The 13,359-nt window shown below is 39.2% G+C and overlaps 1 protein-coding gene across 2 annotated transcripts in view; it reads right to left on the reverse strand.

Moving 5' to 3' along the window:
• The window catches only part of plxna4 (plexin A4), a 288,289-nt gene that overhangs the window by 97,349 nt on the left and 177,581 nt on the right, over positions 1-13,359 (reverse strand). For both annotated transcript variants that reach the window (XM_065289686.2, XM_065289685.2), the window contains exon 5: positions 4,767-4,867. In XM_065289686.2, the coding sequence (XP_065145758.1) occupies positions 4,767-4,867 (101 nt within the window). The remainder of the gene's footprint in view (positions 1-4,766; positions 4,868-13,359) is intronic.

The raw sequence follows: 13,359 nt of genomic DNA on the forward strand, positions 1-13,359 counted from the left end.
TCGCTGCCTTTGCAGGAACTCTGTTGACTTGCGCATCTCTCTGGAGGACCGGAGCGATCCGTCTCATCCACTGACCTCCTATCTCCAAGTAGATTAGTATATTTATGCTCTGCTGGTCAATGTATTGACCTCACTTAGCACAAAAACAGAGAGTATGGGACATTAAAGAGCACTTGACTTCCTCTAAACATTTGTGCAAATGACTAATAGTATAATCATTAGTGTTGCTTGCTATGGCTGCGATCCATGAGATGGCCAAAGACGTCCCTGCTGATCACTAGCGGTCCTGAAGGCCATCAGCACATACACCATGTAGACTTATGTTAACGTTTTTAAGTACACTGTAAAAAGTAATACCTAGATCTAACTTATAAAAAGTGAGGCAAGTGACTGCATGGGAAGTTTTAGGTTGAGTCAACTTGCAACCTTTTTTAAGTATATTGAACACACTAACATTACTTAATATGAATGCAATAAAATTGAGTTGAGTTAACTAAGTGTACTAGTAATTGTACTCAGTTAGATAAACCTACTTTTCTTGGTACAGGTAACATATTTATGGTTAGTGAGATGAGGGCTAGAAACGTTTATTCAAACAACGCACGCACTCAGTTTCGTATTGGGCAGCTGTAAAGCGCGACATACTTCAGTATGCAGTCTATGCACAAGCACCAGTCTTCTGAACAATGGTAACTACAAAATTCAAAGAAAAAACAGAAACTCTTCCAAATATTGAAGATAAATGAACATTAAACACTGACAAGTCTTTTTAAAAACAAAACAAAAAAAAGTTTCAATTCAAATTTCACTCTCCAAATGCAGTCCCATGCAAAGCACGCTGGGAACTGCAAGTCCACTGCCTAGTTAGTTGTGTTTACTAAAATAATTCATGTAGTTTTAACACAAAATTATTAAGTTAATTTCTTTCTTACAAATTTTAATTGATTATAGAAAATAAAATTAAGTTGAATTTACTCAATAATGTGTTCATATAGAATTAATCAATTTATTCCAATTTTTATTTTATTTTAATTCATGTTTTGATTAAAAAAACAAGAATTAATTTTTTTTAATACAGTTTACTCAATTTATTTTTGTTAAATCTACTAAGGCACAGAAACACTTTTAACAGTGTATACAAGCATATAGATGACCTTAAAACTAATAGACACGAACCAGAAAAAAAGAGTTTTTGAACATCAAACCTCAAAACAGACCACCAAATAATGTGCTTGAGTTATTAGTGTCATATCTGAGGATGACTCAGAACCACATTTTCATTGAGAGTAAGAACCTTTAAAAGCTTTTGTGTACAGCACTTCCCCAACCTAACCCACAAGATAACGCCTGAAATGGAGGTGGTTTCGCTTTTGAACATAATCTCTCTTTCTCCTCAGAAAGAAGCAAGATTGAAAATGCCCAGTGCATCCATTCCCACATTTCACCTGGATTACCAGCCAACCTTAATGTGCGAATGCACTCCAACCAAAATCTCATCTCTGATGATCTCGACATTGATCAGTTAGATACCATGTCTTACATTAGTCACTAGAAACCAACAACTATATAGTCATACAATCATAAGTGCAAACATAAATGTGACGCTGTCTTTAAAATTTGTGCTGCTATAACCAGCGTTACCTGTGGTAAACAGGTGGATTACAGCAGTTCAAGACAGGGATCTGTGGCATGGCGTGAGAGAGCCCTCTCTGGGCAGACTCGAGTTACGGGACCCTGGTTAAGTATGCAGGGGAGGGGTAGATGGGAAAGGTAAACTCCAGGGCAATCAATCAGCCGGGGAACCAAGGAGGCCGGGTCGAATTGCCTGACTCGAAGAGAGTGGTGATGTTCACTTTCACTGGGCGTAAGGCCATGAGAAAAAGAGAGTGGGAATGTTGTATAGGAAAGTAATGAAAAAAGAACCTCAGAATAAGATGTGTGAAGAAATGCAGTGAAAGATAAAGTCTAATATAAAAAGTGACAGTACTTCAGCCCATAATGTGAAAACAAAGTCAGACGATGTTTCTGCATTCATGGTGCTAATGTTTTGATCTAGCATTTAAACCTCCGGTAAGCATTGGTCCTTTAAGGGGCACATATTATCAGTCCTTCCAGAAAAACAGTTTTATTGTTTTGATTGTTGCGGGCAAAAATCCTTGATCTTGCGGCACGTTTTCTTAAAAATGCAATGGAATATGCAGGATATTTATGCAATTTTATGCAATGAAATTGAAAAAACTGTTTGCAGCTTTTCAGTGATGTACATGTCAGATAATCACGTCACTTCATAACGTTCCCATAGCAACAGGGGACATGGCTGCGCTTGTGTGAGGTAAATGCAAAAATTTTCAACTTTCTGCTAAGATATATGTGATTTTTGCTACGAAAATGCGGGGATTATGAAATCATGCAAGCATCGCATATTTTGCGCATGGAAATCTGCAATTCATGCTGCGAAAGTGCGGCGTATTTGAAAAAATGCGGCCCCAGCATAAATATGCGGACTTTGGCTGCTTATGCGTTGAATCATGCGATCACAATCGTGTTTTTCAGGAGGGACTGTATTATGCAAAATCCACTTTTACAATGTGATTGGACATTAATGTGTGTTGGCACAAACATCTTCACTCTCCTTTTTAAATCCCTATTAAACTAAAGCAGTCTTATTAGACATGCTGTTTTAATTCTTGTATTAATGTGATGTCACACAAACAAAGCCCCACCCACAGCCACTGTGTGTACAAATGTGTTTGTTAGCATGTTGTAGCACAAATGCGATTGTATTCACAAGAATCAGATCTAGTTTAACCAAAAGCGCTCACTATTTTGTTGGTAAGAGAGGAGGTGTAGCTCATTTGCATTTAAAGGTACATACATGAAAACAGTGCTTTTTGCTCACGCACAAATAGGGGGATTTTTGACATGCTATACAAATGATGAGTGGTATTTTGAGCTGAAACTTCAAAGACACAATCTAGGCACACCTGCGATGAATATTACATCTTGTAAAAATGATATGTGCCCTTTTACTGAGAACATACCGACTGTATATTGTCCTAACCTATATTTAGAGAGAAAGGGTTCGCTTTTTGTTAAAACAAAACGCAATTTACAATAATTAATGTGCACAAGCATTGCATCAAAATTATGCAATAATAAAACCGTCTAAAATAAAGACCGTCCCTAGCAGAAGTCTCGAAAGGAAACCAGGCGTGCCCAGGCCATTTGACTACCTGTCTGACTGTCCTTCACTAATGCACAGGTCGCACTTTTAAAATAGCAAGAGAGAAAGTAGGTGAGAGATGTATGAGTGAGATGTTAAGCATGCCTGACCTTGGGCAGCCATGTGGCAAACCAGGAGGGGGGGATATCGGACGAAGCATCTAACACATCTCTACACACTTTTTTTTCTTCTTTCATCTTTCCCTTCTGCTCTCTCTCTCCCTCTCTCTCTGTCTCTCTCTCTCTCTCTCTCTCTCTCTCTCTCTCTTTATTCTACACTTAAAAGTTGAACAATCTCCTTTTGAAACAGATATTCTGTGGACCTGGCACTTCTTAGTGCCACTGTCACAGAGTATTTAAAGATATGGAAGGAAAAAAAATAATGTCGCCATTCCTTGATGGTCTAAAGCATCGATCACCCTCAATATCTACACAGTGGGTGAAAAAGGCGTCTGTGTACACTACATGTGTGTGTGTGCACGTGTCTGAGATCCATTAGTGAGAAAAGTGTGAAAGTTGGCTCTTTTCACCCCCTAAAGCCACACACGCATGTAACATCTTAAAGTGTCTCTAAAGGATTAGTCAATTTTCTTAAAAAAAAATCCAGATTGTTACTCACCACCATGTCATCCAAAATGTTGATGTCTTTCTTTGTTCAGTCGAGAAGATATTATGTTTTTTGAGGAAAACAGGATTTTTTACATTTTAATGGACCCCAACACTTAACAGTTTTAATGCAGTTTAAAATTACAGTTTCAAAGGACTCTAAACGATCTCAAACGAGGCATAATGGTATTATCTAGCGAAGTGATTGTCATTTTTGGCAAGAAAAATAAAAAATATACAATTTTAAACCACAACTTCTCGTCTATCTCCGGTCCTGTGACGCGCCAGCGCGACCTCGCATAATACGCCATCACTCAAGAGGTCACGGATGACGTATGCGAAACTACGCTCTAGTGTTCACAAGTGTGGAGAAAGAGGACCGTTCTGACGTTGTTGTATGTGGAATGATAATAATTAATGTCTTTGTGTCAGTTTATTGTTTAAAATGGTCTGCAAATGTGCGTTTCACATATGCAACACGTGACCTTTGTCATTACGCAATTATGAGGAAAAAGAGAATTTGTGGTTTAAAAGTGCATATTTTTATTTTTATTGAAAAAAATGACAATTGTTTCAGTAGATAAGACTCTTATGCCTCATTTGAGATCGTTTAGAGTCCTTTAAAACTGCTATTTTAAACTGAATTAAAACTTTTAAGTGTTGGGGTCCATTAAAGCCCATTAAAATTAGAAAAATTCTGGAATGTTTTCCTCAAAAAACAATTTCTTCTCGACTGAACAAAGAAAGACATCAACATTTTTAATGACATAGTGGTGAGTAAATCATCTGGATTTTTTTTTAGAAAATGCACTAATCCTTTAAGAGACAAGAGACTTTCCCTTGACTGTGTCCAAAAGATTGTTGCCAACGTCTGTACAGGTTAACCAACAGATAATGTGTTTGCATTCAGTTGTAAAGCACATGTAGGTTGAACTTACGTGCTGTGGAGCACACACCAGCCGCAGTGAGGATCTCCAGATCCCAGGCACTCACCACATGACGAGTACTGCTCACAGGCCTCCACTGGGACACGGGTCAGCTGGAGACAGAGAAGAGAGGTTTGGTCACTGTATAGCAAACACGTCACATACATATGAAGCACAGAGTATCACATGAGAAGGTGCATAGCTATACATCCTTTAAATGTGGTTTGCATCACACACAGTGAGATAGGGATCTATTAAGAAGGATAACTAGAGGATCTCTCAATTTACAGCCAATTAATACTCTGGAGATGGAGAGACAGACTGAAGACCTCACCAAGACTGGAGAAACAGAGGGCTGAAATACAGATGTAATGGCTATGAGAGACAGAGGACCGTCTGCCAGCCCTGTCTCCATGGCTACGGCTCTGAGCCCTTAGCTTTTTTCAGCAATTTGATTGATGACCTGTCACTGGTGGATGACTACTGTCAATCAAAGTACAGATGACAGCCGATAGGTCCGTAGCGTTCGGGCAGGCAGAATGACAGACGACATAGTTACTGGCGTTTTTGCGTTTTGAGGAAAGAAATGGGACACTTTCTATTCCAATCAGGTTCGAAAAACCAAACAGAAAGTGAAGCGGTGTTTAAAGAATGAGGAGATGTGACTGTACCGTTTATATAAAGAACGAGTGATTTAAGTGGAGGCTTCGTATTTAAGAGCTTTAGTCTTGTTCTGATGTCAGCACTTATTTGTCAGCCTGTTTACTGCTGCACAGTGTCTTGAAGCTCTGTCAAACTATTTAGCTTTTGTCTGTTTTATTTTATAGGACAGCGAAGATGATGGGAATTCATGCAGGGAAACAGGAGTTGGGAAAGGACCACGAGCCAAGACTCAAACCCAGGTGGCCTTAGAGCGACTTTTACTTGAAATAATCTGGACATGCGGCACAAAGAATTCAACACTGCAGTAAATCAAAGCTGTCATAAAGCCTCTTCCTATGGCAATTGTTTCACAGGTGGATATGCATTCATTGGAGGTAGCACTCCAAAATGAAACACAGGGGTCAAATTATTGTTTTTATGACAAACACCAGACCCTTTCTGGTAACTTAAATCCCACCCAAATTGAGTGTACAAAGAAATTATCTTTTTCCACGTCTACTTATGGTGCTAAGTGCCACAGGCATCCTATTGGAAACTTTTCAGTGGTAATTAGAAAGTGAAGGTTTTGCACAAAGGAAAATGAATTATATGAATAAAATTACATAGCTGTTCCAACACAGTGACTAAGAGCTCACAAGAAAAAAATTTTTATATATACAATTCCAGTTGGATCAACTGTAAAACGGGCCAATTATGTGGCACTTATGAATGCCATTATATGGTCATGTGACTTGGGGCAAACTTCTGGGGTGTGTTGAATGACAGCCGCCCCTCGTCCCCTGTGAATTTGCAAATTGCCACCCAAATGTACGCATTTCATCATGCAATTTTTTCTTTAACTGATATCACACTGGCCCCCTCATTTGCAATACATTACCCCACCAAAGTTGGCATCAGAGTTGATCGGGGCTACATTGTGTTTATACCACACTGAAAAAAATGATTCATTGAATTTAATAAATTTTTTTAAGGTCAGTGGTTGCAATCAATTTATTTAAGCTACATTTAAACAAAAGTTTTATATTTTACTTTACTAATATATATTTTTTTTGGGCCATTTTTTGCCTTTATTGATAGACAGTAGTTGTAGGAGACGACAGGAAAGTAGAGGGTGGAGAGAGGGGTATGGGGTCGGCAAAGGACCTCGAGCCGGGATTCGAACTCGGGTCGCCGGAAGTGCGTTTGCACCATATGTCGGAGCGCTGCCCACTACGCCATTGGCTCCGACACTTTACTAATATTTTTTGTTTAAATGTTGCTTAAATAAATTGATTGCAACCACTTACCTTAAAAAATTGATTCAATTCAATGAATCCTTTTTTTTCAGTGCAGCCGTGTCGCTGAAGCTGCTCTCCTAAATATAGGTGCCTAGTCTTTTTTTATAACGCATGCGCATCGAAGCCATTGATGAAAAAGAAAAAGCATTGGAAAGTAAATCTGTCTCATGAATCCAGCCACTTCATGTCTAAAATGATGAGTCGACAATGTGTTGAGGACCTCGACAAAGACATAACGTGCCGCAGACGCGTGCAGTGTAAATAAGGGGGGAGAAACATTTGCTGTTAAAATATATTTGCGGTAAACTAAACAATTAGCCAAAAAACATGTCATACCGCACACTGTTACACATAGAGATTAAAGGCACAATATGTAGGATTGTAGCGTAATTTTGTTGTTTTAAATGAAAAAACAAATAATTTTAAAATAAGCAAATAATTTCCTAAGCTCATGTCTCCATCTAGTGCGTAAGAAGCAATGTAATAATATTTTACATTAAAACAAAAACAATACTGAATAAATGTAATAGTTTAATATGTTCAGTATGGTTTGTTCAAATATCTCACAATGTATTGAAAACTCAAACAAGTCAATTAAAAATTGCCTTTAAAAAAACCTCACACCAGAGGGACAGTTGTGACATTTTAAACCATCGCCTGAAAAGGTTAAAAGCACAAATTCTTGGTCTATTCCATAAACAAACACTCCACTGACTTTCCCATTGTAAAGATACTGGTATGCCTCTGTGCTTTTATTTTTGTGCACTGAAGACCCGTCACCCCCGAGCAACAATATGAAATGAATATCTTCATATGATATTTCAGGCCACTTCTTATTTTCATCCTCCCACTGGATCATACATGGCAGGTGTAGTAAATATTTACCATAACGGTTTAAATCATGTTTTATGCATGCTCCAACCGGCCAGCTACTGAAACGGACATCTCGCACAAAAAAGGGAATCATGATGCAACTCTCACTTCTGCGTTTGAAAATAAGGTGGATAGCGTGGATATTAAAGCAACACCAAAGAGTTTTTTTTACCTTAAAATAACGCTTCCAAAACAGTTTCAGTGGTTCATCCACTCTAAACAGGGTGAACAGCACTTTCACATTCGCTTTGCAGCCCTCTATCGACCAAAACCGCACTAAAGAAGTTTCCAAACGTCGGGTAGTGGTCCTGTAGTCCGAGTGAATACTACAAAAACTTGCTTTACGGCAGACCTACAATCCAATCAGAGCCAGCTATGCCTCAGTATTTATGACAGTGGTAATGAACAATTACGCTTCTAACCTGTAGGGGGAGCAAAGAGCCAGAGTTCTTTAGTGTTGCTTTAAGTTCCTAAAAGGGTGACAATTAAAAGGGAGACAAGGGATGAGCCATTATTAAAAATACAGTAGGAATTTATCTCGATTCACAAATCCATGGGAACTTTTGGAATAATATAAGTACAGTACACAACTGCGTTAAATATATCAGACTGTGCAAGTATTTTGTGAATATTTTATTACATAAATCTTATGTATTGTGACTTTAAACAGTTATAGTTAACACATTACTTCGGCCTATAGCTTTATTGTTCACTTTTTTATATTTACTATTTAAAAAATCGACTTTTGTGTTTCACAACATAAAAAATAACACTGTGTGGTTTTAAAGTGACCCAAATGTACGTAATCATTACAGACCTTTATAAGATCAAGCACCAAACTAAGAAATAACTATACCACTCTATACCTATAAGAGAGAAATAAAGATAGCGAGAGAGAGAAAGCATGGGATGAATGAGAGGATGAATGCATCCATCGGAAGAGTGCTCCAGATCAGTGGTTCCCAAACCTTTTCAGCGTGCGGCCCCCCTTGTGTACGGTGCATTCCTGTGCGGCCCCCCAAAGAAAATTTGTGACAAAAAACTGTTCTAAAACTCAACATTTAAATTAAAAAAACATTAAATTAAACAAAAAAGTAGTGCTTTTGGTTAGTAACCTTTTTTTTTAGGTTTAATTACACATAATTCATGATAAATTAATGTATTTCATAAAAATGTCATAAAACTGGGGCCCCCCTTGCACCATCACGTGGCCCCCAGTTTGAAAACCACTGCTCCAGATGGCATGATCTGCAACGGCGGCAACGGTGTGTGCGCGCTTACTGTATGTGTGTCTGAGGTTTTAAATCCAGGAGAGAAGTCATTTCTTCCTTGTCACGCACACATGATGCCTGTCAGCTGGCCTCGGTGCAGTCACAAAGCCCCCTGTCTCCCCTCGACTGCACACCTAAATTCACTTCCTCTTTTTCACAGCTATGAAGAGGTAAATTATCAGGCATTGTGACAGAGCGCCTGCTTTAGAGTAAGGTGCCTTAGAGACCGCAGGTCAGACCCTGGTGAGCAGAGAGCGAGATTGACTCCCATTACCTTTAGAAAATGATAAGGTTTTAGGAGCCGCCCGTGAAATTTTTCCTTGTGACACGACAGGCTTTGGTAAGAGAGCTTGCCTTGGCCTTACCTGTGTGTGTATCTGTGTTGGGACGGGTTGATAAAATCGGAATTGTGTATATGATCCTGCATTATCCTGAATCACTCACAAAAATCTACCCTTAATCAGGGTTGCCAGGTTTTTACAGCAAAACCCACCCAATTGCTACTGGAAAGTAGCCTGATCACATTTCTACGGTAAAAATTGCATTTCTGGGGCTAAATATCACATTATTGGGGTCGCTACAGACATGAAAAACAGCCTGCTGCAACAGTGCTAAAGTAGCCCAATTCCATGGGAAAACTGCGGACTTGGCAAATGTACTCTCTTAAATGCATTAAGCGAGTTTATGAATAGCGCACTCCGCTGGAGCGGAGTGAATGTGCGCTCTCTGCCGTCCCTAAATTGAAGTGAATTTTGCCCTTTCTCAGTGGCCCAGAACAGAGCGTGTTTTAACTTACACTCCCCACAGTGATAAAGTGAGAAAGACCACGGGAGGAAGAGGAAGACAAATGTGTCCGGCAAGAGGACTTCCCACTGCCCTCCGGAGTGCTGGAAAGGGAGCGTAGCAGGCTCAGGAATCTCATTATGTCGTAAATCCGTTAGATTATTAGTCATTTATCTGAGAGCTCTGTAAGGGGATTGAGACCAGCAGATAATGAGACATACTGACAAATGACACTGCACGACAGATTAATGCAGACGTTAACACAGAGAGGGGCATCAGTGTGTGTCTGGGTGTGTGAGGGCACATGCAAATAGTAGTGTGTGTTTCGCTGTTGGCCTAATAGCCCAGGGCTAGTATGAGAAAAATTTGGGCCAGTTGATAGAGTTGTCACTTGGCCCATTGGGCAATATGTTCGTTTATCATGCACATGTGTTACTAAGCCTGATCAACTGACTGACTGTAATTACATAACTTCTTCATGACCTTACTGGATTTTTCTGAATTATCTAATGCAAATGCTGCGTGGTCACTACTGTCACTAAACTAAAATTAAAAATGCTGGCCCATGAAAAGTGCAAAAGCTTGTATTATTCGGCATCTGTGCAGTTCACCCTTGCACGTTTTGCTCTCCTTTAGGGTAAGTTCACTCAGATTTAAAAAATTGTCATTAATTATTCAATCTTATGTCATTCCAAACACGTAATAATGCGTTCATACCAGACGCGAAAGAAGCATTAAGTGCGAGTGACTTGCATGTTAAGTCAATGTAAAGACGCAATAGACATCCTGCAGCGCAATTTGCGCAAATGAAGCGGTCGGTGTATGTGTACAACACATCTTCGTACTATTATAGAAACAGGAATAAAAAGGATCTTGCTTGCCGTCTGAATTTCATGTGCAAATAATGCAAATCGCCCATGCGAATGATGCAAATTTCACATGCAAATGAAGTTTCCAACTATGCACAAATAGCGTGATTTTTGCTTCATTGGCGAATGAAATACAAGAGCTTCTTGAGCCCCCAACAACGCAACTCACAACTTACCCAGAAAACTAATGATTTGTATTTATTAAGCAGTTGAATGAGGCATCTATGTACATATATATGTCTATGGCTGACAAACAATGAAGGATGTTTCACTTATGCATGCATGCACTGCTTTCGTAAATACGCATCGGAGACTTACTTAATAAGCACAAAAAGTATCCTTGTGACTTCTGATCCTTAAAAGGGCCAGAAAAACTCCAGGGGCCTCATTTATAAAGCAAGCATACGCACAGATTTGATCGTAAAGTATGCGTAGGCAAAAATCCACGGCAAAGTCCATATTTATAAAAACTGTCTTTGACGTGGAAAAGTGCTTAGCGCCACGTCAGGGTCTGAGCAGATGTATGCACTTTTGCTTGTCTGATTGCTGCAGGTTTTTGGAAATATAAGCCTTTCTTGCTGTTTGAAATTGGGTTTAAACATTGACAAGCGCTCTTTTACATGTCTGACATTAATTACGCATCGTTTAAAGGCGGAGATCTGAATATGTTCGGCTGCGAGCACAAGTTCAAGTTCATTTGCGATTTATAGATTTGAAAGGGGTATGCGCGTTTTCTGCACGTACGTTCGGTTTATGAATCACACGTACGCATCTTTGTTAAATGATCGTAAGATCAATGTGGGATGGTTTTTACGCAGCATTTTATAAATGAGCCCCCAGATTTCATCAAATATATCTTAACTCTTTCCCTGCCATTGAAGAGTTATCTAGTTAAATTAAAAGAAAATGCTTTCATGCCAATGACGAGTTTTTCCGGCAATCGGTATTTCCTCTATTATCCACTTGTGGTGCTCTTTCCCAACTTACCCAACAACACTGAAGTATTCCCTTAGGGCAAACAGTTCGAACTCCGTGTATGTTTTGATCATCGCTCTGAATCTGATCTCTATCAAAAGTCCTTCACAAAAACGCAGCATTTTGCCAAAAATTCTGTCTTTTTGAAGAATCCTACCCATATTTGAGAGGTGATAAAAATAGAAGGGTCTGTTCTTTCATTTGATATATTGTATGTTCATATATTTAAAGAAAAACATTTTCTGGAAGGCATTAAACTGCTGTGAAAATCATAAAAAATGCTGGTGCTGTCTGACAACTTTTTTTTAAAATGCTGCACTATTCTCACATGGACTATTTTAAGATGTCTTTACTGCTTTTTTTCTAGGCCCGGAGAGCTCCCAAATTATATCTTGATTTGTGTTCTGAAGATGAACAAAGGTCTTACAGGTGTGGACCGACATGAGGGTAAGTAATTAACAACTAAATTTTAATTCTTGGGTGAACGAACGCTTTAAGGATTACATATCATATATGCGTATCACATTAAAAGTGGGCTCCTCATCACCTGTTTTGTAATACCTGGCCATCAAACCCACTTTAATCAACCCACTTTGCTAATCTAACCTAATTTCCTCTTCCCTCATGAAATCCACAAGTAAATCCTGCAGACCTGACTTTCTCCATCGTCTCTGATCCGAGTTCTGCTTTATTATGGAGTCTAATCCACCAGGCTCATCTGTAGCTCAGTGCTCCTCTTTTGGCATTAACTAACTTCCCTGAACTTTTTACATTTCTTTTGTGCATCTATTAGATTTTAAGGAAACTGCATAAAAAAAGATTTAATATACAGCACAGGTATATTCAAATGCATCTTGGTTATGGTTAGCAGCTTGTTTTTTTTAAAAACAGTTAAGCCTGCCCTTATCGCCAGCCTAAAAATGTGTTTGCAAGCACAGATGAGTCACAGAATCAACAGACTTCAGGCAAGAAGCGACATTATTCAGCAAACAAAATGATATCTGCTGTGCAACACACAAGAATCGACCCAACCAATCACTTGCTGAGCAAACATCATCTGACCTTCAGGCAATCAGAGAGGAGCTCTTTATCAAATGTTTAAACGACATAAACACAATGACTCGACGTAAACACATTTAAAAGAAACCTCACCTGACAAACACCAACCCGTCCAAACCACATGAACACACTTGATCCCGCCCTCCCCATCTTATCTCATTTTTGGATGCTTAACCACCAGCGAAGCAGAAAGCAGATGACAACATCCTATCATGGCTGATATATGAAATTAATTCATCAATGTCCATCTTGAATCTCACTGCTGATACGTATCACACACCCACGAGTGCAAGTGATATTATTTTTTATTTAGACATCAAAGTGGGTCACGAAAAGTGTAATCATATGCCTGTCAATGTGAAAAGATTTTGTAGAAAGCTAAAGATGCTGTGATTTTCTCCTCTCTCACTATAACAGAGACAGCTGCAGCGAGGTGTCTGCATCTTAACTCTCACATTAGCTCATTAACACCACCAAACCCATACTCACACACAACATTTGTACAATTCACAACTTCCAGGCAAAAATACATCCCTCTTTCACTTATCCATAATGTCAAAATCATGCAATTGCAAATACATATTTGTTTGTTGCTGGCACACATCCATCCCTAAACCAACAGCAGGTGTTCAGGTCCGGTAGCTGGTTATAGTCATGGTTAAACAGTCTAGCAGGCTGTACTGTGATAGCCGGGCTCTTCCTGGCCCCGGGGCTTCACAGACAGAAAATGCAATTATGTGTGCTGTGAACCCGGCCACTCTCTGTGCTAACTGGATTTACATTCAGGCACTGATGCTCCGTGCCCGGTCGTCACACAAACATCAGGGCTGATTCT

This window comes from Paramisgurnus dabryanus, chromosome 1, assembly GCF_030506205.2.
Source record: "Paramisgurnus dabryanus chromosome 1, PD_genome_1.1, whole genome shotgun sequence".
NCBI lineage: Eukaryota > Metazoa > Chordata > Actinopteri > Cypriniformes > Cobitidae > Paramisgurnus > Paramisgurnus dabryanus.